Source organism: Delphinus delphis, chromosome 3 (assembly GCF_949987515.2).
Source record: "Delphinus delphis chromosome 3, mDelDel1.2, whole genome shotgun sequence".
Classification (NCBI taxonomy): domain Eukaryota; kingdom Metazoa; phylum Chordata; class Mammalia; order Artiodactyla; family Delphinidae; genus Delphinus; species Delphinus delphis.
In genome coordinates, this window is record NC_082685.1 from 130,684,347 (window position 1) to 130,710,753 (window position 26,407).

General features: G+C 37.3%; 2 protein-coding genes and 1 non-coding gene across 3 annotated transcripts in view; 1 reads left to right on the plus strand and 2 right to left on the minus strand.

Annotated features, from left to right (window-relative positions):
- The window catches only part of MTREX (Mtr4 exosome RNA helicase), a 136,842-nt gene extending 123,767 nt beyond the window's left edge, over positions 1-13,075 (minus strand). The window contains exons 1-5 of the mRNA XM_060009488.1: positions 12,753-13,075; positions 6,127-6,264; positions 4,576-4,642; positions 1,381-1,443; positions 330-442 (exon numbers count right to left, since the gene is read on the minus strand). Coding sequence (XP_059865471.1) covers positions 330-442; positions 1,381-1,443; positions 4,576-4,642; positions 6,127-6,264; positions 12,753-12,880 — 509 coding nt within the window. The 5' untranslated portion in view covers positions 12,881-13,075. The remainder of the gene's footprint in view (positions 1-329; positions 443-1,380; positions 1,444-4,575; positions 4,643-6,126; positions 6,265-12,752) is intronic.
- LOC132423711 (U6 spliceosomal RNA) lies at positions 3,049-3,157 on the minus strand. The gene has a single exon (XR_009519035.1). It is a non-coding gene; the product is annotated as a U6 spliceosomal RNA (small nuclear RNA).
- Positions 13,076-13,193: 118 nt separating the features above from the next.
- Positions 13,194-26,407, plus strand: part of DHX29 (DExH-box helicase 29) — a 48,949-nt gene continuing 35,735 nt past the window's right edge. Inside the window, exons 1-6 of the mRNA XM_060009487.1 lie at positions 13,194-13,511; positions 21,130-21,203; positions 22,242-22,355; positions 23,479-23,608; positions 24,353-24,498; positions 25,990-26,115. Of these exons, the coding sequence (XP_059865470.1) occupies positions 13,328-13,511; positions 21,130-21,203; positions 22,242-22,355; positions 23,479-23,608; positions 24,353-24,498; positions 25,990-26,115 (774 nt within the window). The 5' untranslated portion in view covers positions 13,194-13,327. The remainder of the gene's footprint in view (positions 13,512-21,129; positions 21,204-22,241; positions 22,356-23,478; positions 23,609-24,352; positions 24,499-25,989; positions 26,116-26,407) is intronic.

Here is a 26,407-nt window from a genome sequence, read left to right on the forward strand (position 1 = left end):
AAGCCACCACAATGAGAAGCCCGTGCACCGCAAGTAAGAGCAGCCCCCACTTGCAGCAACTAGAGAAAGCCCACGTGCAGCAACGAAGACCCAATGTAGCCAAAAATAAATAAATAAATTTATATAAATAAATAAATAAAAATAAAACTAAGGCTGTAACAAGAGACAAAGGCATTACATAATGATAAAGGGGTGAGTCCAACAGGAGGATATAATATTTGTAAATATATTATAAATATTATATTAGGTGCACCCAACACAGGAGCACCTAAATGTATAAAGCAAATATTAACAGTCCTAAAATTCCATTTAAAAAGAAAGCTACTCACTCAGCGCATACAGTTTTTCCTGCTGATGTATGTGCAGATACTAGAACAGACTGATTATTATCAACACACTGAATGGCTTCTCTTTGAAAAGCATCAAGAATGAACGGGTATTCCTATAAAAAAAATTAGTATCTGTATGAAGACACCTAGACACATTATAGTACACTTAAAACCAAGAGACACTACCCCTAGAAGCATTCTGGGAGCATTTCTTTATGAGTCTATTTGGGAAATATGCCACCAACCAGAGAAAATTAGGAAGAATGAAAAAAAAAACTTTAACCAGACAGCATAGAAGTTATTTCTACTATCTGATCTTTCAATTATTATGTTTACATATATGTTAATTACAACACAATAATCATTACCATTTGTCAAGAACATGCTTTATGGTGGGCACTGTGCAACACATTTTCCACCTACTAATCTTCACAGCACCTAACGTATATATAATTTCCTTTCACAGATGCGAACTCTGAGGCTCTGAAAAGGCAAGGCCTCAATCAAGTTCACTCAGCAAAGGCAGAATAATATATCTATTAGACTTGAAGAGTTCATGTTTACCCCACCATACTGCCTTTTTTACTTAAGAAAATGACTTGGAAAATTTATATTACTCTTTTACCATCTATCAGGGTTTCAAAATCCATTTAATATCAGCATAAGAGTTTAAGTTTCATTAGAAGTTTGTTCAACTCCCAAAACTATACACAAAACTGATTGTACACATGCATTTTTTTCTAGAGAAAGATCAGTACTTTTCATTAGATTCATTAAAAACGTTGAGAATTATTTTCATTTTTAAAAATCTTATCACATGATACGTGGTTTTCAGCATGGTTGTTTATTGATTTGGTTCTCACCATATTTGACTTCAGGTGGCGGCTTCTTAATTTGTACATATACGTGTGTGTGTGTGTGTGTGTATATATATATACACACACACACACACACAGGGAAGTATGAGGATCTCATTTAAAAGTTTATCTTGAAGATTTTTAGGAAAACAGACTCACAAAACTGTACAAACCGTACAGCCCAAAGTACAAACCTTTGCAGCTTTTCCAACGCGAGGTTTAAGTGGTAGATAATCTTCATCTGCAGGAAGTGCAACCTGATGTTAAAAAAAAAAATCAATTTACTATTCGAGAATTGATGCATTCAGCACTCCCTAATCAATGATGGTTTGAAAAATAAAGGTGGTGAACTAGTGTTTCTGACAGTCTTAGACACTGTAAAATTAAATAACCACCTTTGAAAAAAATGCAAAAGCTACAACATTCAAAAAACTTCTATTAGTGTTTATCTGATAGTAATCTAATTAAAAGCACTTAAGTCTATCTCCCAGAAGAAACTGTGTTTATTAAGGTCTAGGACCTATCTCAGCTATCTTTGTATTTTCTATGTCTAATGTACTTCCTGACATTAATGAATGCTCAAAAAAGCAGAATGGACATAAAAAGGGATGCCACTATATGAAAGAAAACTATGTGGAATAAAATGGTATTATTTCCTGGAACAGGAAACTAATTTTCCTCCAGTGAAGATTAAGATCTGGAGAGCAGTTCACAATATATGTAAATTCCCAATATGTAAGCCAATTAGTGTATAAATAATCAATCAACAAGGGCAAAGTACTGTACACACAGAAGTTAGAAATAATTTCTAAGAGCAAAATTTCAACAAACAAGTATGAGATAAGATTAGCTGTCTTAGAATATTGAGAGATTGTTGGTAAATCTGCAATTCAATTACAATCAAGATGATGTGTGTAGTGTTTCAAAAGGAATAACTAGAACCTGACTGTAATTAAGTGAAACGATAAATTATGAAACTCAATGAACAATACCCAGTATAATAACTGTGTTAGAAGCAATGTGGAACTCTAAATGGAATCTATAAAGGGATAGAATTTGGTAGTTTATCCAGCACACATTATGAAAGAATTAATTTATGAGTTGTTTTTATTAGTGAATGAACCCTTCCAGGGACAGGAATAGTTTTCATCAGTCTTCCCCTTAAGACTACATATTCCCCTTTATTATGACACCAAGAAACTTCTAAGTAGTTTCTGACTCCTAGGTAGTTTGACAATAAGAGGACTACTTATCCATTAATTTAAGGGAATGTCCCTCTTTTGTTATACCATACCATGACTATGATGAAAGTGATTCTATCCAGAGAGCACAACCTCTGGTGCACTGACAAAATCAAATTTCGGAATCCGAAAATCTGAAGACTAGACCCTAAATCATGGTGTGATCCTCATCAAGGTATGATCAACCTGCGGGGCCATACCTGGTTACTTGGTTCACCTCCCTCACATCTCTCCTGATACTTGCTATGACATGAACAAAAAACATTAACACAAAGCAATTAAGACTTTAACATTTCTGAGATTTAATAGCAGCAACAATAACAAATTGTGTTTTTACATGTATGAGAATCAGAGTTTTGTTTTTATTCTCTGAAAACAGTCTGGGTAACACTAACTTATAACAGACAGGTAGAAGAGAAGCCTACAGAGACTAAGGAGTCAGAAAAATCGAAAAACAACAGAATAATCAAGAGTCAAATAGACTTAGCAATTAGTTATTCGTGATTTTTGCCAGAGCAGTTTGAAAGACATGGAGAAAGAAGAAATCTAACTATAGTAGATTAAAAGATGACTGGAAGGTTAGGAAGTTTAGCAGGGATTTTCTTTTTATTTATTTTTTTTAATATTTTTTTAAATATTACACGAATTTGCGTGTAATCCTTGCGCAGAGGCCATGCTAATCTTCTCTGTATCGTTCCAATTTTAGTATATGTGCTGCCGAAGCGAGCACTTAGCAGGGATTTTCTAAGCAGAGCACTCAATAACAACTCTGAAAAGAAAGGGACCATAACTTTTTTGTTTATCTCTTTATATTCAGTGAATAATAAAATATACCTGGCACCCAAAAGATATGTACTGAATGAATGACTACAATGGGGAAGAAGAAACACAACACAGTGGCTAAAAAGCAACACAGAACAAAAGAGAAGCTTTTGAATATTCATATGCTGATAAGAAAAGGAAAATAGAGAAAAGGAGACACCAGAAACAGTCAAGGGAAAATGGAATGATCCAAGTCTTTGTGGAGGCAGGATAGGATACAACCAAGAACACTGGCAGAGCAACTCTCCTCAGCCTAAACAATGCAGTGCCTTGTCCTTTGAGTGGATGTGACTCCAACTTGATATCTTCAAACCTCTAGATAAAGTAAAAGGTAAGGTTACCTGCTAAAAAAGTGAGAGGAGATAACAGAATGGAGGGCTTGAGGATAATCATGGAGGACAGAAAGAACTTCTGACCTCTTGAGAGCAAAATTTGTGTGTGTTTGAGGTTTTTCTCCCATCTTTTTAAGACCACAGCATCAAATAGGGTCTAATGTAAGTGTTTAATGAATGATCTAATGGATATTATACCTGCCAAACTAAGTGATATTCTAAAGAACATAAGGAAATTTCAAGAAGAAAAACAGGTGTTTAAAAAAATAACGTTCCAGATCTACATCAAAAGCAATTTTTGTTAATTTGGAATTACTCTGCTTATTTGATAAAGTCTTTAATAAGATTCCTCAATTAACTGTAGCAATAACATATAAGGTTACATGGTAAAAGCAGAAGGGCTTACTAGAAAGAACTAGTGTTACAGTTTCCTTATGTCCCATATGTTTACAAATGCTCACTGATCAACGGTTACTACAAGCTATCAGTGACCACCATCTTGTGGCAGACAATGAAACTGCAATATATCAGTCATCAGAGCAAAACACAAAAAAGCAAGGGACCTGCAAAATGTCACTGTTACTTGACTTTAGGAGCATGGGAATAAACATGTACTAAATTCCTACTCTGCAAAACAAAACAAAAAAACCCTACTCTGTGCTGGGTATCTCACCTAATTTTCTTACATAATCTTCACAACCACCCCATGATGTAAATCCCATTATTCTAAACTTACAAATTAGAAAACCAATGTCAAAGAGGTTAAGAAATTTATCTAAGACTGTAGTTAGGAAAAGCACTGTGTCAGTGTCTAAGCTCAGGTTTGAATACAAACCCCCAGCTCCTTCCACTAGACTATGTACACTGACTGCACAGAAACTACATATTGTTTCCAAAGCCCTTAAGGCTAAACTGCTTGTCAATCATCAGATTAGATAGTCCAAAGCAAAATCCCACTTATAACACCAACCTACCATACACTGTTTGTGCTTACCTCATGTGTACACCCTTCAACAGTTTCAACTGATTGTACCTTGACCCTGGGCATCAAGTCTGACAAACTTAAAAAAAAAATTGTTAAAATTACATTAAAATAAATTACTGAGAATTATATATGCTGGAAATTCAAAATGGTGAGTTAGCATCTTTTATTACAAATACAAAACAGACAGACTCCAAGTGGATTATTCAAAGAATTATGTCAGCTTAGTTCCAGTAACTATTTTGGATAAAAAGTACCTCTACAAAAGCATTATCACTGCTTCAAAACACAAAGGTGCTTATAAAAACCATTACGGGGCTTCCCTGGTGGCGCAGTGGTTGAGAGTCCACCTGCCGATGCAGGGGACACGGGTTCGTGTCCCGGTCCGGGAAGATCCCACATGCCGCGGAGAGGCTAGGCCCGTGAGCCAGTGTGTGCAGAGCCTGTGCTCTGCAACGGGAGAGGCCCGCATACCGCAAAAAAAAAGCCAAAAAAACCATTACGTCATAGGAAGTATAAAATAAACTAGCCTAATACAGATGTTGCTATAATTTATAGAAGTGTTCCCTCTTCTCATCAAAATCCTAAGTTATACTCATATAGGTTCTCTGTTTAGACTCTGAAACGACATGATTGTGGATAAATTGAAGAAAAATAGATGTATTTCTGCACTAGATCCATTATTACTGATTGTACTTCTGATTTTTTACTTTAAATCAATAACCATACTTTGGATAAAACCCAAGAGTTACTATAATAAGCAAAAATGATTTTAAATTATCAGTATTATTTTGTAACCTATTCCACTAGTTTGGACAAACAGTGCATCTTAAGTATTTCAGTAATACATCTACCACCATTTACAGTACCTACTTTTGCTAGCTACAACAACAGCTAACCGGTTAAAAAACAACAACAAAACCACGGGAGTAAATTCTTCATTGTAGTGCCAAGCTAGAATATCGCAAATGAGAAAAGCAAAGTCATGATCATCGCTACGAGAGGAAACAGGTCAACCTAAGAAACTGTAATCAATTTCTAGAAAGTTCCAACTTTTGAACTCAAAGAAACACCCAGCTATTTCAGCCACACATATCCATGGGTCTCCCTCATTGATAGTAGTATTGAGATTCATAGCCACTCTACTGCTACATGCAACAGTGAAAATCTAATTCCTCCTAATGCTCCTTCTCAAGTATTCCCTTCCATTGTGTCAGTTTTATTCGTTCCTTTTATCCCACTCTTCCAGTGATCCTCTCCTAAGACATTAACAAATAAATGAAATGGCATTTCTTCTTTTTAAAAAAATCAGGCTTCAAGATTCTTTCTTAAAATTGGATTCAAAAGTATTACAAGCCTTTCTTTTCTATATTGTTTTCCATTTCCCCAAACTTACATAATTGTCCTAGTTATATGTTTATATGAATATATAAAGAATATTTATTTTCATTTCTCTAATACAACAAATATTTTCATAAAGTAACAACATATAAGCAATTTTCAAAACTTCAGGCAACCACCCAACTTAAGAGTTACTAACATTTATAACAATGGAAATACTACCTTAAGTCTTCAGTTATTGACTCTTCTACCCTGGGCTTCTTTCCAAAAATGGGTTCATCTGTGCCCTCGAAGTCTGCATCTCTCTTGTTTTTTCCAATATTAGTTGACTCAGATTGTAATTTACCATCAAAATGTTTTCTGAAATGTGAATGGTTTAGAATGAATTCTGCAATAGCACTTCTTACTTTAAGGGTGACTCCATAAAATATTATCCCATGTATAATATACACTATTAACAAAAAGTCATGTAAATAGATGTTACAAATCAAAAGTGGCTAAAGCCCAGAATACTCTTATTTTAACTAATGAAAATGAATACTACTCCTCTTTCATTTCATAGTTTCTTCAAAATTCTGTTCTAAAAATATTTTGCAACTCACATTAACACAACTATTACTAATATAATATTCTTAAAAACTGTAAAATACCATTAGACATTTACATGAACACTTTCAATAAACATTTAATGCTTTTCTAAACGGCATAATATTACTATTTGGGAGAAATTTTTTTGATGTGGTTGGATTCACTGGTCAAACGTAGTGACAATAAACAGTGCTTTGTGGATTGGATAACCATAGGGGAAATCAATCTGACCCCTATGCCAATTATACACAAAAATCAATATGGATATTAGATCTAATTGTGAAAGGCAAAAACAACAAAGCCTCTAGAAGATAAAATAAGAAAATTATCTTTAGGTATTACTAAACAGGACATAAAACTGTTAACCAAAAAGTAAGTTTGCTAAATTGGACTGCATTGAAACTAAGAGTTTCTGTAAATCAAAAGGTACCATTAAGAGAGTACAGAGAAAAGACAAAGTGGGAGAAAAGACAAATGTAACTGACAAAAGGCGTATGTATCTAAAATAATGGAAGTGACGGCTACAAATTAAAAAAAAAAAGATAACCCAATAAAAAAATGAGCAAAAGACTAGAACAGGCACTTTACGAAAGAGGATATCCAAATGACCAATAAGCATACGAAAAGGAGCTCAAGAACCATTAATTACCAGGAAAATGGAAATTAAACTATATTAGATCAGTGGCTCCAAAATCATTGATCTCAGAAATGAGAGATTTTGATTTTGATTTTCCAGTCTAAAAGTTACTGAGGATTCCAATGAATTTTGTTTCTGTAGTCTTATCTATTGATGTTTACCACATTAAATATTAAAACTGAAAAAAATTAGTATTTTCCCAAAAAAATGTTAATGAGAAGAATGGCATTGTTTTATATTTTTGCAAGTCTCTTTAATGTCTGGCTTAATAGAAGGCAGCTGGACTCTCATCTGTCTCTACATTGAACTTGTGATACAGTTTTTGGCTGAACTATGTGAAGAAAAATTCAGTCTCCTATAGTTGAAAAAGAGCAGGCTTTTCAGGTAATTGGGAATATTCCTCTGATCCCACACCAAACCTCAATCATACTTCGAAAGTTACTGCCAGAGCTACAGTTAAGAATTTTACAAACGGACTTCCCTGGTGGCGCGGTGGTTGGGAATCCCCCTGCCCGTGCAGGGGACACGGGTTTGTGCCCCGGTCCGGGAGGATCCCGCATGCCGCGGAGCGGCTGTGTCCCTGAGCCGTGGCCGCTGAGCCTGCGCGTCTGGAGCCTGTGCTCCGCAACGGGAGAGGCCGCGGCAGTGAGAGGCCCGCGTACCGCAAAAAAAAAAAAAAAAAAAAAGAATTTTACAATGTTGAGCAAAAGCCAGAAACAAAAGAACATATTCTGTATGAATCCAATTACATTATATTTACAAACAGAAAAAAAACTAACACATGTGATTATCGCGTTAGTCACTTTACTGGGGGAGAAAGAGGGATTTCTGCAATATTCTATTTTTTGTCCTGAACAGGGCTTACACTGGTGTGTTCACTATGAAAATTTGTCCCATGACTTTTGCACTTTTTTTTGTATGTTTTATTTCAACAGAAAAATTTTTTAAAAAAAGAGTCAACAAATAGTAGTACTGATCTATATGCTTGAATAACATTTCCATAATGAAGTTTATTCTTTGATGCTTGGCAAAACCTGAAATATGTAATTCCTCTCACGCCCCATTTAGTGGAATAGGTATTCACAGTTGTTCCATATTACTTACATGAATCTCCTTTGGACAAGCAATCAATATCCTTGGCCCTCAGTAAAAGACATGAATGATAATTATGATCCCTCTAGTTTTAACATTTTATTATTCTTTCTGAATTAGTAAGCATCAACCAAAGCATTGTAATTAAACCTACTAGGAGTTGGTACAACTATAAAACAAAGAAACAGGGCTTCCTTGGTGGCGCAGTGGTTGAGAGTCTGCCTGCCGATGCATGGGACACGGGTTCGTGCCCCAGTCCAGGAAGATCCCACATGCTGCGGAGCGGCTGGGCCCGTGAGCCATGGCCGCTGAGCCTGCGCGTCCAGAGCCTGTGTTCTGCAGTGGGAGAGGCCACAGCAGCTATACCTTTGAGAAGCTTAAAACCTAAATTCATTGTAGAATACTTTCCTTCAGAAGAGCTCCATTATTCTTTAATACTATATTCAACTCTCTATTCAACTGTATTCTTATCTAAACAATTGAATGATTCTAATCAAGTGTCGACATCAGCAGCTGTCCAAGATATATACATGCGAGTACCTATATAACTTTAAATTTCTAGTAACCATATTAAAATAGTTTAAAAAAGAAACCAATTTTAATGTATTTCATTTAACCCAAAATATACAAAATATTATAATTTCAGTATATAAAGATAAAAATGATGTATTTGACATTTTTTATAACAAGTTTTCAAAATACAGTGTATATTTTACATTCACAGAACATGTCAATTCTGATTAACTACATTTAAGTGCTCAACAGCTACAGGTAGGTAGTAGCTATTACAGGAGTTCCCCCTTATCTATGTTTTCCCTTTCCAAGGTGTCAGTTACCCAAGGTCAACTGAGGTCCAAAAATATTAAACAGAAAATTCCAGAAGTAAATAATTCATAAGTTTTAAACTGGATGCCTTTTTGAGTAGCATGATGAAATCTTGCACATTCCTGCTCCATCCCGCCTGGGACATGAATCATCCCTTTGCCAACAGTATCCAGCCTCTTAAGTCACTTAGTGGCTGTCTAAGTTTTCAGATCACTGTTGTACTATGGCAGTGCTTGTGTTTAAGTTACTCTTGTTTTACTTAATAATGGCCCCGAAGCACAAGAGTAGTGATGCTGGCAACGCCAAAGAGAAGCCGTCAAGTGCTTACTTTAAATGAAAAGGTGGGGCTTCCCTGGTGGCGCAGTGGTTGAGAGTCTATCTGCCAATGCAGGGGACGTGGGTTCGAGCCCTGTTCTGGGGGGGATCCCACATGCCGCGGAGCAGCTAGGCCCGTGAGCCACAACTACTGAGCCTGAGCATCTGGAGCCTGTGCTCCGCAACGGGAGAGGCCATGACAGTGAGGGGCCCGCGCACTGTGATGAAGAGTGGCCCCCGCTCTCGCAACTGGAGAAAGCCCTTGCACAGAAACGAGGACCCAACACAGCCAAAAATAAATAAATTAATTTAAAAAAAAATGAAAAGGTGAAAGTTCTCAACTTATATATTGATATAATTATTTCATTTTATTTTCAGTAATTGTTAATCTCTTACTGTGCCTAATTTATAAATTATGCTTTCGTAGGTACGTATGTATAGGGAAAATCATACTACATATAGGGTTTGGTACTACCCAAGGTTTCGGGCAACCACTGGGGCTCTTGGAACCTATCCCCCTCACATAAGGGTGGGGGACTACTATAGATTGCATAGTTCAGCTCTAGATATAAGCACAGATTACAGTAAATACTTGAAGATAAAAAAGCTAGTAAAATGACAGCATAAGAAAGCAAATTCAGGATGTGGAAAAGTATACAGGACAAATGAGCTGGTTTCTGCTTTCATCCACCCCTCCAAAAGAAATCAATAGCGTAAGGAAAAAAGGGACTGTTGTAAAATGAAAGACTTCAGGGATATAACAACCAAAACAGTATAAGGGCTTTCTCTGGAACCTGATTCAAATAAACCAACTACAAAAAAATACCTTTGAGACAACTGGGGAATCTTACTGTGGATTGACTATTCAATGATAATCAAGGAATTATCGTACATTTTGTTAGGTATAACAATGGCATGACAGTTACATTGGAAAATAAAGTCACTATCAACAAGAGATGCATACTGAAATATTTAGGGAGAAATAACATTATTAGTAGCATTTGATTTACAAAAAAAGGGTGTGGGAATAAATTGACCATGACTTGATAATACTGAAGCTGAGTTATGCGTACATGGAGTTTTTCATATTATTCTCTCTCTCCAGACAATTCTCATAAAGTTTTTTAAAAAAGCACCCACTTGGTCTAGAGTATTAAATATCAATACAAAAGACAAGATCCTCTGAAGTTCCAGGATTTGCCCTTCTGTGTTATACAAATCAGATGGAAATCATGCTATACATATTGACTACGATACAAATAATTATGATAGTATGATAGTTACAATAAGGCAAATTGGATTTTTCCCTAAAAATACCTAGACGTCTAGGCCTAGTTAGAAGTGTTGGTAGTAAACAAAGTTCCGTAAGTTAATCATGGTCTATATTTTCTTATGTATTTCCTTTCTCTAATGTTCACATATTTCCTAGTAAAATTAAAATATAAATTGTTTTTATACCCTACAAATTTTCACTTTGGAAGGTTGCAGAAACAGCTTACCCCTGATACACTGCAAAGTGAATTTTCCCTGAGTAATTCTGAAACAAAGTATTTACCGCAGTAGGAAATTATACATGTATCATCTTCATAACATCATAGTTGCCCATTCAAACTACAGAAATTATTAATTATTCCTGTTTGGAAAAAAATTAAAAGAACCTGTCCTCCTTTCTCATTTTCCCTGAAAAGTTCTCCAAGACTACTACACCCTCTAACTCAATGAGAGAGGAAGACTATTTTTCTCCTTTGTTTCACTCTTATGTGACATTTCAAACTCCTGATTGTTCTAATATCCATCTAATCTCTATGTGTGGGAAAACTATACTTTCCCACAGGAATCTCCACTTCAAGCAGGACCAATTGAAATAGCATCCAAATATATACCTACAGTTCTGGTATTTCTCCAAACCCAGATTAAAATTGCCCAATGGATACTTCAATATGGATATACTATCATCACTTCACTTTGTCTCAAGCCAAATTAATTTCGAAATCAAAATCTCCTATAAATTTCCCTATTTTTCTTCTTCCTGATATCCAAGTTCAAAACGTCTCTTTTGACCCCTCTTCCATTGTCCTCCTTAAATAAGACCTGTCAATTTTTTCCTTCACAACATTTTATCTTTCCTTTTCCTTCCTTCTGTCACCTCCTGAGTTGAGGTTTTTATAATCTCATAATTAGATAACTGAAATACTTTTTAATCTATTTTTTACTATCGGTGTCTTTCCTCTTTCAATACATTGACTACTGATACCAAATTAATTTTTCTAAACTATCACTCTACCTATCCAGTCACCAAGTTAGGTAAAAAACACATGTTCACCTGGGTTTTTAAAATGAAATCAAAACTCATATGCTTGCTGTTCAAGGCCCTTCATAATCTAAAACCAATTTATATTCTCAGGCTTATCTCTTGTAGTCCCTAAGCAAACACTCCGCCTAGCCCAATTTGTGCTACAAAACAAATCAAAAAAATTCTCAGCGGTCAATAAGGAATCATCTCAACACAGAATAGCTTCTTGCATGTAAGGCTCTCTAGACATCACAAATAGCTCTCTTTCCTGAACTTTATAGCACTTAACTGTATATACAGCTTATTCTATTTCAAGCTCCTACTAACTCTTTAAAATATGTATCTGTACCACCTCCTTACCTCAAATAAAACTTCCTTGAGAGCAAAATCATGACTAATTTAATTCAAGCATTCATTGGGTATCCTCCCCCAACGTCAAGAGTAAATTTTATTCATTACTAATGAATCATCTTACTTTAAAGTTTCAGGGACCAGTAATTTTTTTAAGTTTTCTTAATAAAATCAAAGAAAACCAGCATTTGAGAATCTATTATGTGCTAAGCACTGTTAGGCGCTTACACATACTATCTCGTTTACTCCTTACAAACACCCTAGTGGTTGGTGCTATTACCTCATTATGGGCAAGAAAACTGCAGCCTGGAGATTGAATCTCTTTCCCGTCTTCTGCTGTCTGCCCTTTCCCCTCCCCGTCAATCCAAGTCACATTTTCTAAGCTTCTTAACCCTTCACTCAACTGGTGATTCGTTTCCTGCATTGTGCCCAGTATTGTGCTGGAGCTGGGGGTACAGAAACTAAGAGACACCTGACCTACCCTCACGACCCCAGGGCGCAGGCAGGAGTAATAGGCCTTACGCAAGCGTCAGAAGTCCACGCTGCCTGCGGCCACTGGAGAACGCCAAAACCCAGCTTCCCCCAAACCAACGTTCTTCCTCCCTCCTCAACATTTTTCTCAACCCCCTTCACTTCCCAACGCCACTAACTTACACCCTACTTCTCGTGGTCTTCAGAAGAGTGGGATTTTCTTCCCTCAACACTGAGAGAGAAAGAAAAAAAGACATTTCGGGACATCTTCCTTACCCGGCCTTTTCCGCAGACCCTGGCGGCCCCTTCCATTTCCCCTTCTCCTTGTCTTTTTTGGCTCCGGGCGCAGTGGTCGAGTCGTCCTCAAACACGCTGAAGAGCTCATCCCCAAAAGCGTCCGCCATCTTTCGGAGCTGCGAGACCGAATCTCCCTCCTACCCAAGATGCTCCGCGACCGCACCGACCGTGACGCCAAGCGAAGCCGCAACAGGGGCCCGTGGGAGACAAAATTAGTCGAGTCACGCAGCCCCGGAGACTTTTTCCCTGCCTCCTTTTTCTCCTTCGACCTTTCCTTTCCTCTCTTAAACACCGGCGGATAGGCAGCTCCTTGGCTAAAGAGGGAGCGAGGCGAGGGTTCCCACCACGCAGCAGACGCCTAGGTGGGCGGGGAGGAGGCGGGACCTTGGTGAGTCGGACCAATTGCGAAGCAGCGGTTGTAGCAGGGCCTAGAAGCCCGGATGGAGGACGCAAGGTGGCGGCGTGGGACTCGGGGAATGTGAAGAGCTTCTGGAGGCGGTGCGGGAGTGGTTCCGGGACCTGGACCGGGAGGAATCTTCTGCCGCAGCTGCAACATGGGAGGCAAGAACAAGAAACACAAGGCGCCGGGGGCCGCGGCGGTCCGGGCCGCTGTATCAGCTTCCAGAGCCAAATCCGCCGAGGCCGGAGCTGCTGGGGAGGCCCAAAACAAGAAGCCTGTGGCCAGGCCGCCCCCTTCCGCCGCTACTAGCAGCACCAGGGATCCCCGAGTCAAGCAAGGTACGAGCGGTCGGGCCCCGGCCTCCTCCTGAACCGCTACTGCCAGTCCCGAGGGAGAAGCCTTCGCACCTGGGCGGACCCTCGGTCTTAACATTTCTCTCTTTCACACCCGGAGTTGCTGGCTCCCCATCGGGTAGCCTTGTTTTAGATCAGTGTAAGCTGCTTGGGCCTCCAGAGTTCCGACGGTAGCGTCCCCCAAACCTCCACTTCATCTCCTGAGAACAAAAGAAATTTGCATTAGCTCCCGTTTCAGTGCGGATCCGTCCTGAGCCGTCATCTAAACCAGCGAGGCGAATGCAGAGTAGTGTGTGGAATTATTAACGTCCTAGAGCCAGACCCATTTTCTACTTGCTTCTCAAACCATTTTCAGCCACGATGTAGCGTTTCCACGTGTTGTGCAAAAAATAAGTACTTAAGAATTTCAGCACTTACACACTGAATATGGGTAACCTATTGTAAAAATTATCAGCGATCTTTACCGCAGCAGTGCATTTTTGCTTACTGTGTAGTTTGGTTTGATAACTCAATTTGGAGATTGCCGGTTCTGGCTGCAGATCAGCAGGCCACTATTACAGCTGATTTGGACAGTTATACGCTGTTTTCTTCTGCTTAGCTTGTTTGCTTGTAGTTCTTACTGAAACGTAAGTCTAGCAAATATTTGTTGAAAACCTACTGTGTAATTGGCATGAAGTTAGGGATGGGATGAGCAAAACAGACAAATCATCTCTCCTGGAGCTTGCCAATCTAATGGCGCACACAGCCATGAAGTAGTCACACAAACGTTGCTCTTATGATTGATAAGTGCCACAAAGAAAAGCTAAGGAAGAGAATTTAACAGCGTAATCTGATTTTTACTGGGGAAAAGGAGGAGTAATGGACAGTCTCTTTGAGAAAGTGACAGTATCGGGAGGATGAATAGGTGTTAACGCTGTACAGAATGGGGGAAATAGTATTCCTGGCTGAGGTAAGGAACACTATTGTGCAAAGATCTTGAGTCAGGAAAGAGCATGGGCCTTTAAGCTACTCAATGTAAGCACTGCCTAAGGAGGAAAAGAGATGAAACTGAAGAAGTAGGCAGGTAACAAACCTTCACTTAGAAGGTGAATAATAATTCTTTGCCCTACAATATACTGTAACCCTTTAACTACAAAGTTATTATGCCTGCAATTACAAATACATAGAATATCTCCTTAAATATTCTGTGGCACTTTTACTCTGTGAATCAGCCTCTTTCTAACTCTGTCTTTTCTTGATATTCCTCTGAATTCTTTGAACTTTCTAATAGTCATTTGTTCTATTCTTTGGCTTCCCATTCTCCCAACCCCAAAATATGACCATTGCCGTAGGTGTCAGTCTGTGACAGTATGATTCTCTCTCTACAGCCCTTTCAGGAGAGTTCCTCTACTTCCTTTACTTCTGTCTTTTCTTTTGTAGATGACTCCTCAGTCAACATGTCCAATCCTGGTCTATTCCAAGCTCAAGTCAGCCATTTCTGCATTTACTTGGATTTTTGGCCCTGTTTTGCAAGCACGTCAAATTTAATAACATGGCTAATACTGAACTATACTTCTCTCCCCCAAACTAGCTTCTCCTGTGACTTCTTTGTTTCTGTTTTTCCATATTCCTCTATCCAATGTCAATAGTTATTTTTTATGTCTTCCTTTCTTCTTCACATCCGATCTGTTGTCAAGCTCCGTGCAGTCTTTGCTTATTTCTCTTCCATGTATGCCCTTTTCACTTTTTTTTTTTTTTTTTTTTTGTGGTACGCGGGCCTCTCACTGTTGTGGCCTCTCCCATTGCGGAGCACACACTCCGGACGCGCAGGCTCAGCGGCCATGGCTCACGGGCCCAGCCGCTCCACAGCATGTGGGATCTTCCCGGACCGGGGCACGAACCCGTGTCCCCTGCATCGGCAGGCGGACTCTCAACCACTGCGCCACCAGGGAAGCCCTGCCCTTTTCACTTTTGATTTATACTGGTCACACCTCAGTTTAGGCACTCATGAAATTATGGAGTACCAACACAGCCTTCTAATGGGTTTCCCTAGCTGTGCTCTTTTTTCCTTCTCCAGTCTGTTCTGCATAAAGCATCAGATTGATCTTTCAGAACCACTGCTTTTATCATGTCACTTAACAGTTTTTTCTACAGCGTCTTCACTGACTTTGTGATAAAATACAAACCATTCAGCTCATATCTAAGACCCCCTTTCTAGCCTTTTTACTAGTTCCTATATTCAGCTCTAGCAAATCTGGTATATTTTCACTGCTCCAAATGCAGCTGTTGGCTTTCTGCCTCCTCATGTTTATTCTTGCTGTTTTCTCTCATTTGGAATGCTATCTATCCCTAATGCTATCTACCAGAATCCTGTAATACCCACCCCAAATATCAACTACTTTTTGAATTCTTCTGTCTCCCCAGCCCATGTATATCATTGTTGTTTGAATCATTCTTTTTGATGTTTAGATCTTGCCTATGTGAGCAATTATACATTTTATCTATCCTATAAAACTGTAGGGGGTAGGAACAGTTTTATGGTTACATATTAACATCCCTCAGTATCTAGTCAAATGCTCTGAATATAGTCATCCAAAAAATTTCTTGGGTAAGTGACAAGGAAAATTTCAGAGGAGTTACTAAGACCAAGAAATCAAAAGAGAGAAAATGAGAGGTTATCTACCAAATTTGTAGAGAATTTTTTATAACCATAAATCAATATATATAGCAGTATAAATAAAATGTTGTAGCAAGATTGCCACATGATTTTGTTTTCTTTTTTTCTGTCTGGATATTTTTATATTACATATAATAGGCCTACTTGGAAGAAAAAAGTGGAAAAGTACACAGAAAAAATGATCTCTGGACTCTTTGTTGTTCCTAATGTAAATGTAATTGTTTTACTCTGCTTCCATCTCTCTCTCTGGCTTTTCAAACAATTTGAAGGATTGTACATAGCATACTTTCTCAAAATTGGACTCTCATCTAGAGGTAGAAAATAACTGGTGCCACGAAATGGTTCTTGGCACAATCCTGGGTATTCTTCCACTTCTATTTTTTCATTTCTTTTGTTTATCAAATAATGTTTGAAGAGCTACTATGTGCCAGGCAAGATTTTAGGCACTGGGGATACCACAAGAACAAAACAGACTGAGATCACTGCTTTCAAGGGGCTTACATTATTGGGGGCTGGTGGAGGGTGCTTACAACCATAAGGCTTGTGTTTGTGAAAATTCTTAAACCTAGTTGAGACTTAAAATCTTAAGAGGGAAATAAGACTAGGGGACTGATGTCATGAATAAATTCATAAAAACCATTATAGTTTTTAGGGTCACCAAAATAAAATAGGAAAAGTGCCATGAAAGTCAGAAAATAGTGACTTGGTAAAGAATAAATTGGGTGGTGGGGTCTGTTTTGGTTTAGAACAGAGATGGGTTTTCTGAGGAAACCTGCTGAGATGATTTGAAGCAACCAGTTATTAGATCTGGAGACAGAATGTTTGAGGCTTAGGCAACAAGGGCAAAGGCCTTAAGGTGGGAACAAGCTTGGCATGATGCAGGAAGACAAGAAGAAAGTCTGTATGGGTGGTATGAGTGGGGCGGGGGGGAACTGGTGTTTGTATTAAACGGGGAAGAGACCTTAGCTAAGATTAGTCAGGTAGTTTTGGCAGTATGGATGGACTTCCTCACAGATCCTGACTGCTTAGATTATATCAGCTAACTCTAATTTATTCTCCAGATACGCTATACTTCCCCTTCATAGCCTATTTGGGTAATTAGTTGCTTAATTACTCCACCAGAATATGAGTTCCGTGAGGACAAGATTGGGTCTTATTTATTCCTGACTGGGTCTCTTGGCTGGTTTGGTTCCCCTTGCAGATGTGTACTGTTGGGCAGAAGGGAGCCACAGTGCCTCAGTGCACCTATCACCAGCACCAGCACCTCGAAGTGAATGTTTCAGTGATAGTGGGTCATTACAATCACTGTATGATGTAAAAAGCAATACTGTATAAAAGGAAAATATTCCATAAGAAAAAAGAGTATTGGGCAACAAGAAATTGATTCTGGCTGATGCTTCTTTTTTCTTGCTAAGTCATCTTGAGGAAACCACTTAGTTTTTCTGTGCTTCAACTTTAATGTAATAAATATTTTTGAGAGCCAGTTACATATGTTCCTTTGTTCCATGAACAGTCATTATAAATCTGAAACCCTTAGTGCTTTTGCCTTAGGGATACATCCTGCACACTAACTTCCTTATTTCCAGTCAGATTTCCAATAACTCCCTTCATCTGAAACAAAACCAAAACTTGTGGAGAAGGGTCTCTAAGCAGCAAGAAAGGTAGCTGTCATACATCTTATGCACATTACTTGGCAAAAGAATGGGGACCATTTTTATTCCCTGGCCTACTGACTTAGAATTGTATTTGAAAATAGGGTTACTCATTTACAAGTTTCAGTATCTATTTTCTTCTGGTGCCATCACTTTTTCCTAGGTAACAGATTAGAATTTGGGGGTGGAGAGTTATTAGGTTGACATTCTGAAAGGTGGCAGCTGACAGGAGAGAAGACCAAAGAATCACTAAATAGAAAATTAGAGCAGTCTCAGGGAATTGGGTAGCCTCTGCAAGCCTCTGAGCAAAGTCATAGATACTCATAAGTAATGCATCATGAAAAGCTTTGAATTTTGCTTATTGTATGTATTATGGCAGGAAGTGTAAATACAGTTTAGAAGGATTTCTATCAGGTTGTTTTAAAATGCATTTCAGATTTTGGAGTTTTCATTCATGCCGATTAAAAATCTTACATGAACATGTTTTAGGAAGAATTTGAAAATGAAAGAGCCTTACTGGTTTACTTGATTTAATTGGTAATATCCCTGGGAAGATCTCATTATTGCTTCAGTTCCTCAGAGTATTGAATAAAATGAAAACATACCATTTTTAGAGACCCTGATTGACACCCAGCGAATTCACAGCAGTGTGGGTGTTCATTCCCCTCCTGATAGTCTGGGGACTTAGATCTTTTATTTGCCCTCTGGAAGTTAGCAGTATAAGCTGACCTCAAGGAAGTGATATGGTCAGACGTTTTAGGTGGAATGGTTGGAGGAGAAAAATGAGAGCTGACTGCAATCTTTAATTCACTAATTTAAAAAACAAAACCAATCAGGAATTCCCTGTTGGTCCAGTGGTTAGGACTCGGAGATTTCACTGCTGGGGCTCAGGTTTACCTCCTGGTTGGGGAACCAAGATATCGTAAGCTGCGTGGCGTGGCCAAAACAAAAAACAAAACCAAAAGACGCTTATTAACGGAATTTACAATCTTACCTCTGTCAGTAACACAGGAACCTGAACTGTTTCTCAGTATTGTCTTGGTAATGAAGCATTCATCTGTCTGTACCTTTTCAGAAAGGGTTATAACTGGGGCCCCTCCATGGGTTTAGGGACCTCTAAAACTGATTAGTGTGCTAAATTTGTGAATGAATTTACTACAATTGATAAGACCCCCCAGAAATGGTTAAAGACTACTGATATATACTCTCCTTTATAACCATTGACATGAGTTTATGAGCAAGGTTACCAGGATTAAGGTAAAGTCTGAGACTAAAAGATGAGGAAAACCATACCAGGAATACCAGAATTGTTATTATCCTTTAATGTATTCTAGGTAGCTTTGGGTACCTTCTTAACTATAGCACAGAAGTAATTCAGGGACCCACCAATGTTCCTAGTTCAGACTGCTCAAATGTAAATAGTTATTTTCAGAAACTTTGGTTTTCCTTTTTAAATGCCTCATTATATTAACTAGCATCTTAAAATGAACAACCCAATGTAAGTCAACAGAGACTAAAATCCTGGACTTTATAATAAGCAACTCTTTAATGTTTAGGTTTCTCAAAGTGAAAAAAAATCCTATTTTAAGGTTTATAAAAGCAGAGTAACAAGGTTTTGTACGATTCTAGGATTATTTTTATATAGCAGTGGTTCTCAAAGTGTGCTTAGGGGATCCTGGGGAACTTTTGAGACCTTTCTAGCAGAGGCTTAATGAGATCAAACTATATTCGTAATAATTCTAAAATGTTATTTGCCATTTTCATGTTCATTTTCTCTCTAGTGTACAGCGACTACATGATGTGTGATATTACAGAAGACTGAATGCAGAAGCCAGATGTTAAGAGATTTGCAAAAGTAGAAAACAATTTTTTTGATTTGGAAAATATAGTTATTTTTCATAAAAGTACTATATTAACATGTAGTAGGTTTATTTTTAATGAATTAATAAATATTTTTTAAAATTTCCCTTTTGGGACTTCCCTGGTGGTCCAGTGGTAAAGAATCCACCTTGCAATGCAGGGGACGTGTGTTCAATCCCTGGTTAGGGAACTAAGATCCCACATGCCGCGGGGCAGCTAAGCCTGCATACCACAACTGCTGAGCTCGCATGCCTCAACTGGAGCCCACGCGCCTCATCTAGAGAAGAGAAAATCCGCGTACCACAACTAGAGAGAAGCCCGCACACCGCAACGAAGAGCCTGTGTGCCTCAACAAAGGTCCCACGTGCGGCAACTAAGACCCAACGCAGCCAAAAATAAATAAAAATAATAAATCTTTAAAAATAAATACAATTTCCCTTTTAATTTATAGTATGATAAATATCAATATTATAACCTACATAAACAAAAAGTATTTGGGATCTTCAATAATTTTTAAGAGAGTAAGGAGATCATGAGACCAACATTTGAAAATAAAATGTGTTCCTTCCCGGTTATTCATTGTTAGAAAACTTAATATATAGCATTTCTATTGACTGGAACAGACTTGGCAACTGTAGTGGGTTGAGTAGTGTTTCCCAAAATTTCATGTCCACATGGAACCTCAGAATGTGATCTTATTTGGAAAAAAGATCTTTGCAGGTGCAATTAGTTAAGGATCTTGAGATGAAGGCATCGTGGATTTAGGGAGAGCCCTAAATCCAATGACTAGCATCCAGAGAAAGGAGACAGATTTGCATACAGAGAGACAGAGGGAATAAGGCCACGTGAAGACCCATTTTAAGAAGGAGGCAGACAAGCCAAGCAACACCTGGGGTCACCAGAAGCCAGAAGAGGCAAGAAAAGAGTCTTATCTAGAGACTTCAGAGGGAGTATGGTCCTACTGATACCTTGATTTTGGACTTCTAGCCTTCAGAATTGAGAGAGAATGTTTCTGTATATTCAGCCACCAAGTTTGTACAGCAGCCTTGGAAACTAATATAGCAACCTTATACTCAGTAGGAGAGAATGATAGGAACTCTCACCTCGTTTTTGCCTTAGGAGGAGTGCTTTCTCTTCAGAATTACCCATCTTCTCTGCCAGGAATCAAATATCCTCTGAGAGATCTTACTTCAGCTAAGTGCCAGGCATTTACACTCTGAGAAACTAGTTAACCTAGAGAGTGCTAAGCGGTAGAATGTTTTTGCAAATTTAGCGGAAGTATTGCTGACTTCCAGATTGAGTTATTTGGTAAAGTGGAAAAGAAAGACCTGAAATCAAATATTTAATGTTTAGCGATCTTTAGAGGAAAATTAAAATAGTGTAATGGATATTGATCACTAAATTACCTTGACTGTTCATTGTCTGTTATATACAGGTCCGAAAATTTATAGTTTTAATTCTGCAAATGATTCTGGTGGTCCTGCAAATCTGGATAAATCTATTTTGAAAGTGAGTATCAAGGTTTTGAGTCATTTCAAGAAATGTTACCTTAAAAAAAAAGATATACTCTTAAATGTAAGCAAGTGATGGGGTGTTTTAAATTTTTGTAAATAGTACAGTAATTCCTCATCTATACTAAATAAAAGTAAATCGTACACATCTGTTGAGAGCCTGTAAAAAATTAAGGAAGAGCTGGATAAGGTCCAAACTTCTAAGTATATCAACTTCCCTTTCTCCATTTGTCACCTCTGTGAAGTCCATCATAACTCACCAGGTTATTTTCCTGGTGGTTCCATCAGCACTTCTTACATCTTTCTAAATAATGACTTGCTGGGTTACAGTTTATCATTTTATACATGTTTCCTGTGCTAGACTGAATTCCTGAAGTATGTTTTTGTGCATTGCTCGTAGTGAGCATCAGTAAAGATGTGATCAAAAGAAGGTAGTTTTGAAGGTAGTTGGCTGTATAATCTTAGGTTAAACATATGGACACAGCAGAAGGTAAAATGGCCAATAGGAAAAAGTAGAAAACAAACTCTGGAAGCCAAAATAATTTGTGTAACCTAATTATTACAATTTATATAAGTTTTTACTTTTACTTGATTTGCCCTCTTTTTAGTGTAGCATCCATTCTTTCAGGCAATGTGCTTGGGCTGGTTTACATTAATGCAAATTTTTGGGTTCCATCCCCAAGGATTCTGATTCAGTATGTTTAGGATAGGGCTTAGGAATCTGTCTTTATGGTGGCAATCTAAGAGTGGTCCAAGGACAGAGTCTTGAGACATACGGCTTCAAGAGGCTTTATAAAAGGATTTTTGCCTTGCCACATGTTGTTGCTTTTTCCGTATCCCATTTTTTCTTAAATATATGGTAGGAATGTGGTCCAGTGAATGGTATTCCAATATATGATAATCACTGTATCTGATTTCAGCTGAAATTCTGGGCTTGGTTGGAAGGGATATAGAAAACTGTGTGATTTGCTTCTAATTATTTAATTATTAAATGTTATTTATCTTCTAACTGATATGACCTTTTTGGTCTCAACAGGTGGTAATTAATAACAAACTAGAGCAAAAAATTATTGGAGTGATAAATGAGCATAAAAAGCAAAATAATGACAAGGGAGTGATTTCTGGAAGACTTACTGCCAAAAAATTACAGGTATTTTGCAAACTTTTTTTAAGTTACTTATTTTTAGTGGAGCATTTTTAAGACAGCTCCACATGTGAGATAAAATGACTTTTCAACTTCCATTGAAATTTCATATAGATTAGTTCCGTCTTCAAGAATAAGGAAGGAACTGTGCCAAAAACAAGTACATGCATTAAAATAGTGATATGAAAACTAAATTACATTCCCAAAATTATGTTGGACTTGTGGTGGGCACTTTGCTTACATTTTCTCTGACACACCAATCCTGGAAAGTATTTTGCCCCAATTTTCAAATGAAGGAAATGAGGCTTGGAAAGATTACATATATTATAGCCTGAGGTTTTTAATTACTAAGTAGCAAAGTAAACAGAGTCTGGATTTGAACCCAGTCCTGCCCAGCTGTAAAGATCATGCTTTAGAAAGTACAATAAAAAGCTTTACTTTATGTCTGAACATGTTCATTGAAGCACTGCTGATAATAATAAAAAAAGTAAACATCTTAAGTCGTCACCAATAGGAAAATAGATTATGATATGTCTACCCAGTGGAATATTCTTTAACTATTAAAATTGATGAACAGTTTCTAATAATTTGGGAAGATGCTTATGTTATAATGTTAAGTAAAGTTTGGTTTTACAAAATCATAGAAAAATGACTGAAAGGAAGCATACTACATTGCAAACAGTATCTTTAGATAGTGAGAATATGAGCAGTTTCTCCTGGTCCTTTTTTATTTATCTATAGTTCTCAGATTCTCAATACAGTGAGAGGGACTTCCCTGGCAGTCCAGTGGTTAAGACTTCGCCTTCCAATGCAGGGGGTGCAGGTTCGATCCCTGGTCAGGGAGCTAGGATCCCACATGCCTCAGGGCCAAAAAACCAAAACATTAAACAGAAGTAATATTGTAACAAATTCAATAAAGACATTAAAAATGGTCTGCACATCAAAAAAAAAAAACCTCAATACAATGAGCACATTTAACTCTTCTAACTGGAAAAAAAGAGAAAAAAAGATATTTTTGAAGTTACAATTTGTGTCAAGAGTTTCTTGTTTAAAATGAATGGGAGAATAGACTTAGTAATGAAAAAAGAGAAAATTGACAGAATGACTTCGTTACTTTTCCCTTTCATAGGATTTATACATGGCTTTACAAGCATTTTCATTTAAGACTAAGGACATTGAAGATGCCATGACTAACACACTCTTACATGGAGGTGATCTTCATTCTGCCTTGGATTGGCTCTGTTTAAATCTTTCAGATGGTAAGCAGTATTGGCATAAATATCTTTCAGTTTATAAAACCTTTTGAAGTAATTTCAATGTTTATGATATTTGTATCAAGCTTTGGACTTGTACTGAAAATTTTTTTCACTGTTATAATTATTTATTTTTAGGATGTTCTTACACTTTTCTAGTCTTTTTAGTATATTCTTCTTAAAGGTTGTAGTCTGTGCAAGCAGAAATTATTTTTTTGTGTGCTGCTTTCAGTTGTTGATAGCCATTTTACAATGCACATAATACAGCAGATTCTCAAAGTTTGCCTGTCTGTAACCTGTCAGGCTGTGTATCCTCGTTTTGGTTTAGAAATTAGGGCTGTCTGGCTTTGGATAAATAATATTTAATTAAGCAGAGCGTCAAGGTTGTAATCTTTGGCAAGAACCTGGAATGCATATTGCTTCTATGACTGATTAAGGATACTGTCACATGTTGTGACAGGCAACCAAAGAGAAGGGAGGGTTAAGATTTTCTTATGGAAATTTAGGAGTCTAGCATATTGAGGGTGAAATAAATGGTCAAATAGAGGTGGGCTGGTTATCATCTAGAGAGTGTTCCCACTGGTTTGATAATAAAACGAGGTTCATCATAGGATTTCTATTCCTAGGAGATGAGCAGTAGAATAAAATTAGGTGCTCTTTGTCTAGACAGAGTTTATGTGAGTGTTTAATAAATATTTGTGTGTTTTATGTATCATGTACATGTTTATTTTCATCCCAATTTCTCTTAAGATGCACTTCCTGAAGGATTCAGTCAGGAATTTGAAGAGCAGCAACCTCTAAGTAGGCCAAAATTCCAGTCTCCTCAAATACAAGCCACTATTTCACCTCCACTGCAATCTAAAACCAAAAAACAGGAAGAAGATCCTATGATAAAGGTAATTTAAGAATTAAACATTTAAAGTTGTATAAAATCAGAATGAAGCACATGTAATAGTTCATAAGGGTATAAATATTAGGTTACAATAATGTTTTTACTTATTGAAAATGTCTAATGGGTTTGCCAAACTCTTCTATCACTGTCGGTTTCAGTTATCTATTGCTACATAACAAACCACCTGAAAATGTAGTGACTTAAACCAAGAATTTCTTATGATTTTGCAGTCTGAACTGGGCTCAGCCAGGCAGTTCTTCTGCTCCATGAGGTATCTCCTCAGACTGGAACATCCAAAATGGTTTCTTTACTCACATGACTAGGTGCCTCGGCTGGGAGCTAGCAAGTCATCTCTCTCTCCACATGACTAGCTTAGGTTTCCTCTTATATGGTGATATTAGGGTGGTCAGACTTCTTACTTGACATATGGCTTCCAAGAGCAAGTATCTTGAGATAGTAAGCCCCAGTGTACAAATTTATATCAAGCCTCTGCTTGTATCACTCTTGCTAATGTCCCATTGGTTGAAGCAAGTCATGTGGCCAATTCAAAATCTGTATGGAAGGGGATTACAGAAAGGCATTAGTACTGGAAGGTGTACTTCATTACACTTCATTACGCATTACACCTAAGTACTCTGCATATCATAAAACATCTATGAACATGGGTGAACCTAGAGAACATTATGCTAAGTTAAATAAGCCAATCACAGAAAGACAAATACTACATTATGTCACTTATATGAGGTACCTAATACAGTCATATTCATAGAAACAGAGAATAGAATGGTAGTTACCAGGGGCTAAAGGGAGGAGGGGCAAATGGGGAAATGTTGCTTAATGGTTATAAAATTTCAGTTATGCAAGATAGGTAAGTTCTATACAGCTGCTATGCAACATAGTGCCTATAGTTAACAGTACAGTACTGTACACACACACAAAAGAACACACAGAAATTTTTGGAGGTGATGGATATGTTTAGTACCTTGATCGTGGTGATGATGTCATAGGTGTATGCATATGTCCAAACTCATCAAAATGGTGAGTCTGTGTATATATATATATATATGTATATATATATATACACACATACATATATATACAGTAAATAATTAACATTTTAATATGTACATTAACTATGTGCAATTTTTAATGTATCAGTTATACCTCAATAAAGCTTAAAAATAAACAGGGCAAAAATCTGTGGAAACATCATCCCCACAAAACCACTGTTTTTAAGGACAACACTAGTTTTTAATAGTTCTTTCATTTTTTTGCCTCTTTATGTAAATGTATTCTTCAGATCATGTAAGTTTAGACTTATTAATGTTGAGTTCCATTCATTTGTCCTTCACTGAACAGTAGAGAATGTGATTTTTGAGGCTTATGTGTCTACTGTTTCTGAGTGTAAAGAAATTATAAAAGCAGTGACACTTGATGATAGTTTTGACACCTTTTTCTAATTTTGATTTTTCAGATATTTGTTTTTTCTTTCTAGCCTAAAAAGGAAGAAAAAAATTTGGAAGTAAATATGAAAGAATGGATTTTGCGATATGCTGAACAACAAAATGAAGAAGAAAAGAGTGAGACTTCTAAAAGTTTAGAAGAGGAAAAATTTGACCCTGTGAGTAGAAATTTATATTGGGCTTCTAGCTGGATATACCTGGCAAAATATTTAACTTTTATAAGACTTAGTTTCCTCATTTTTAAATTGAGGAAACAGTTACCTCTAGGGGTTTATGTGAGGATTAAATAAAATAACAGGGAAAAAATGACACAAAATAACTGCTCAATATATGTTAATTACATTCCTCCCATGTTTAAAGAGATAATCACCAAGTATTTTTAAATGATTGTTCTGTGTAAGGAGTATGCTAAATTATTTGGTTAATTTTAAAAAGCACCTTCCTTTATAG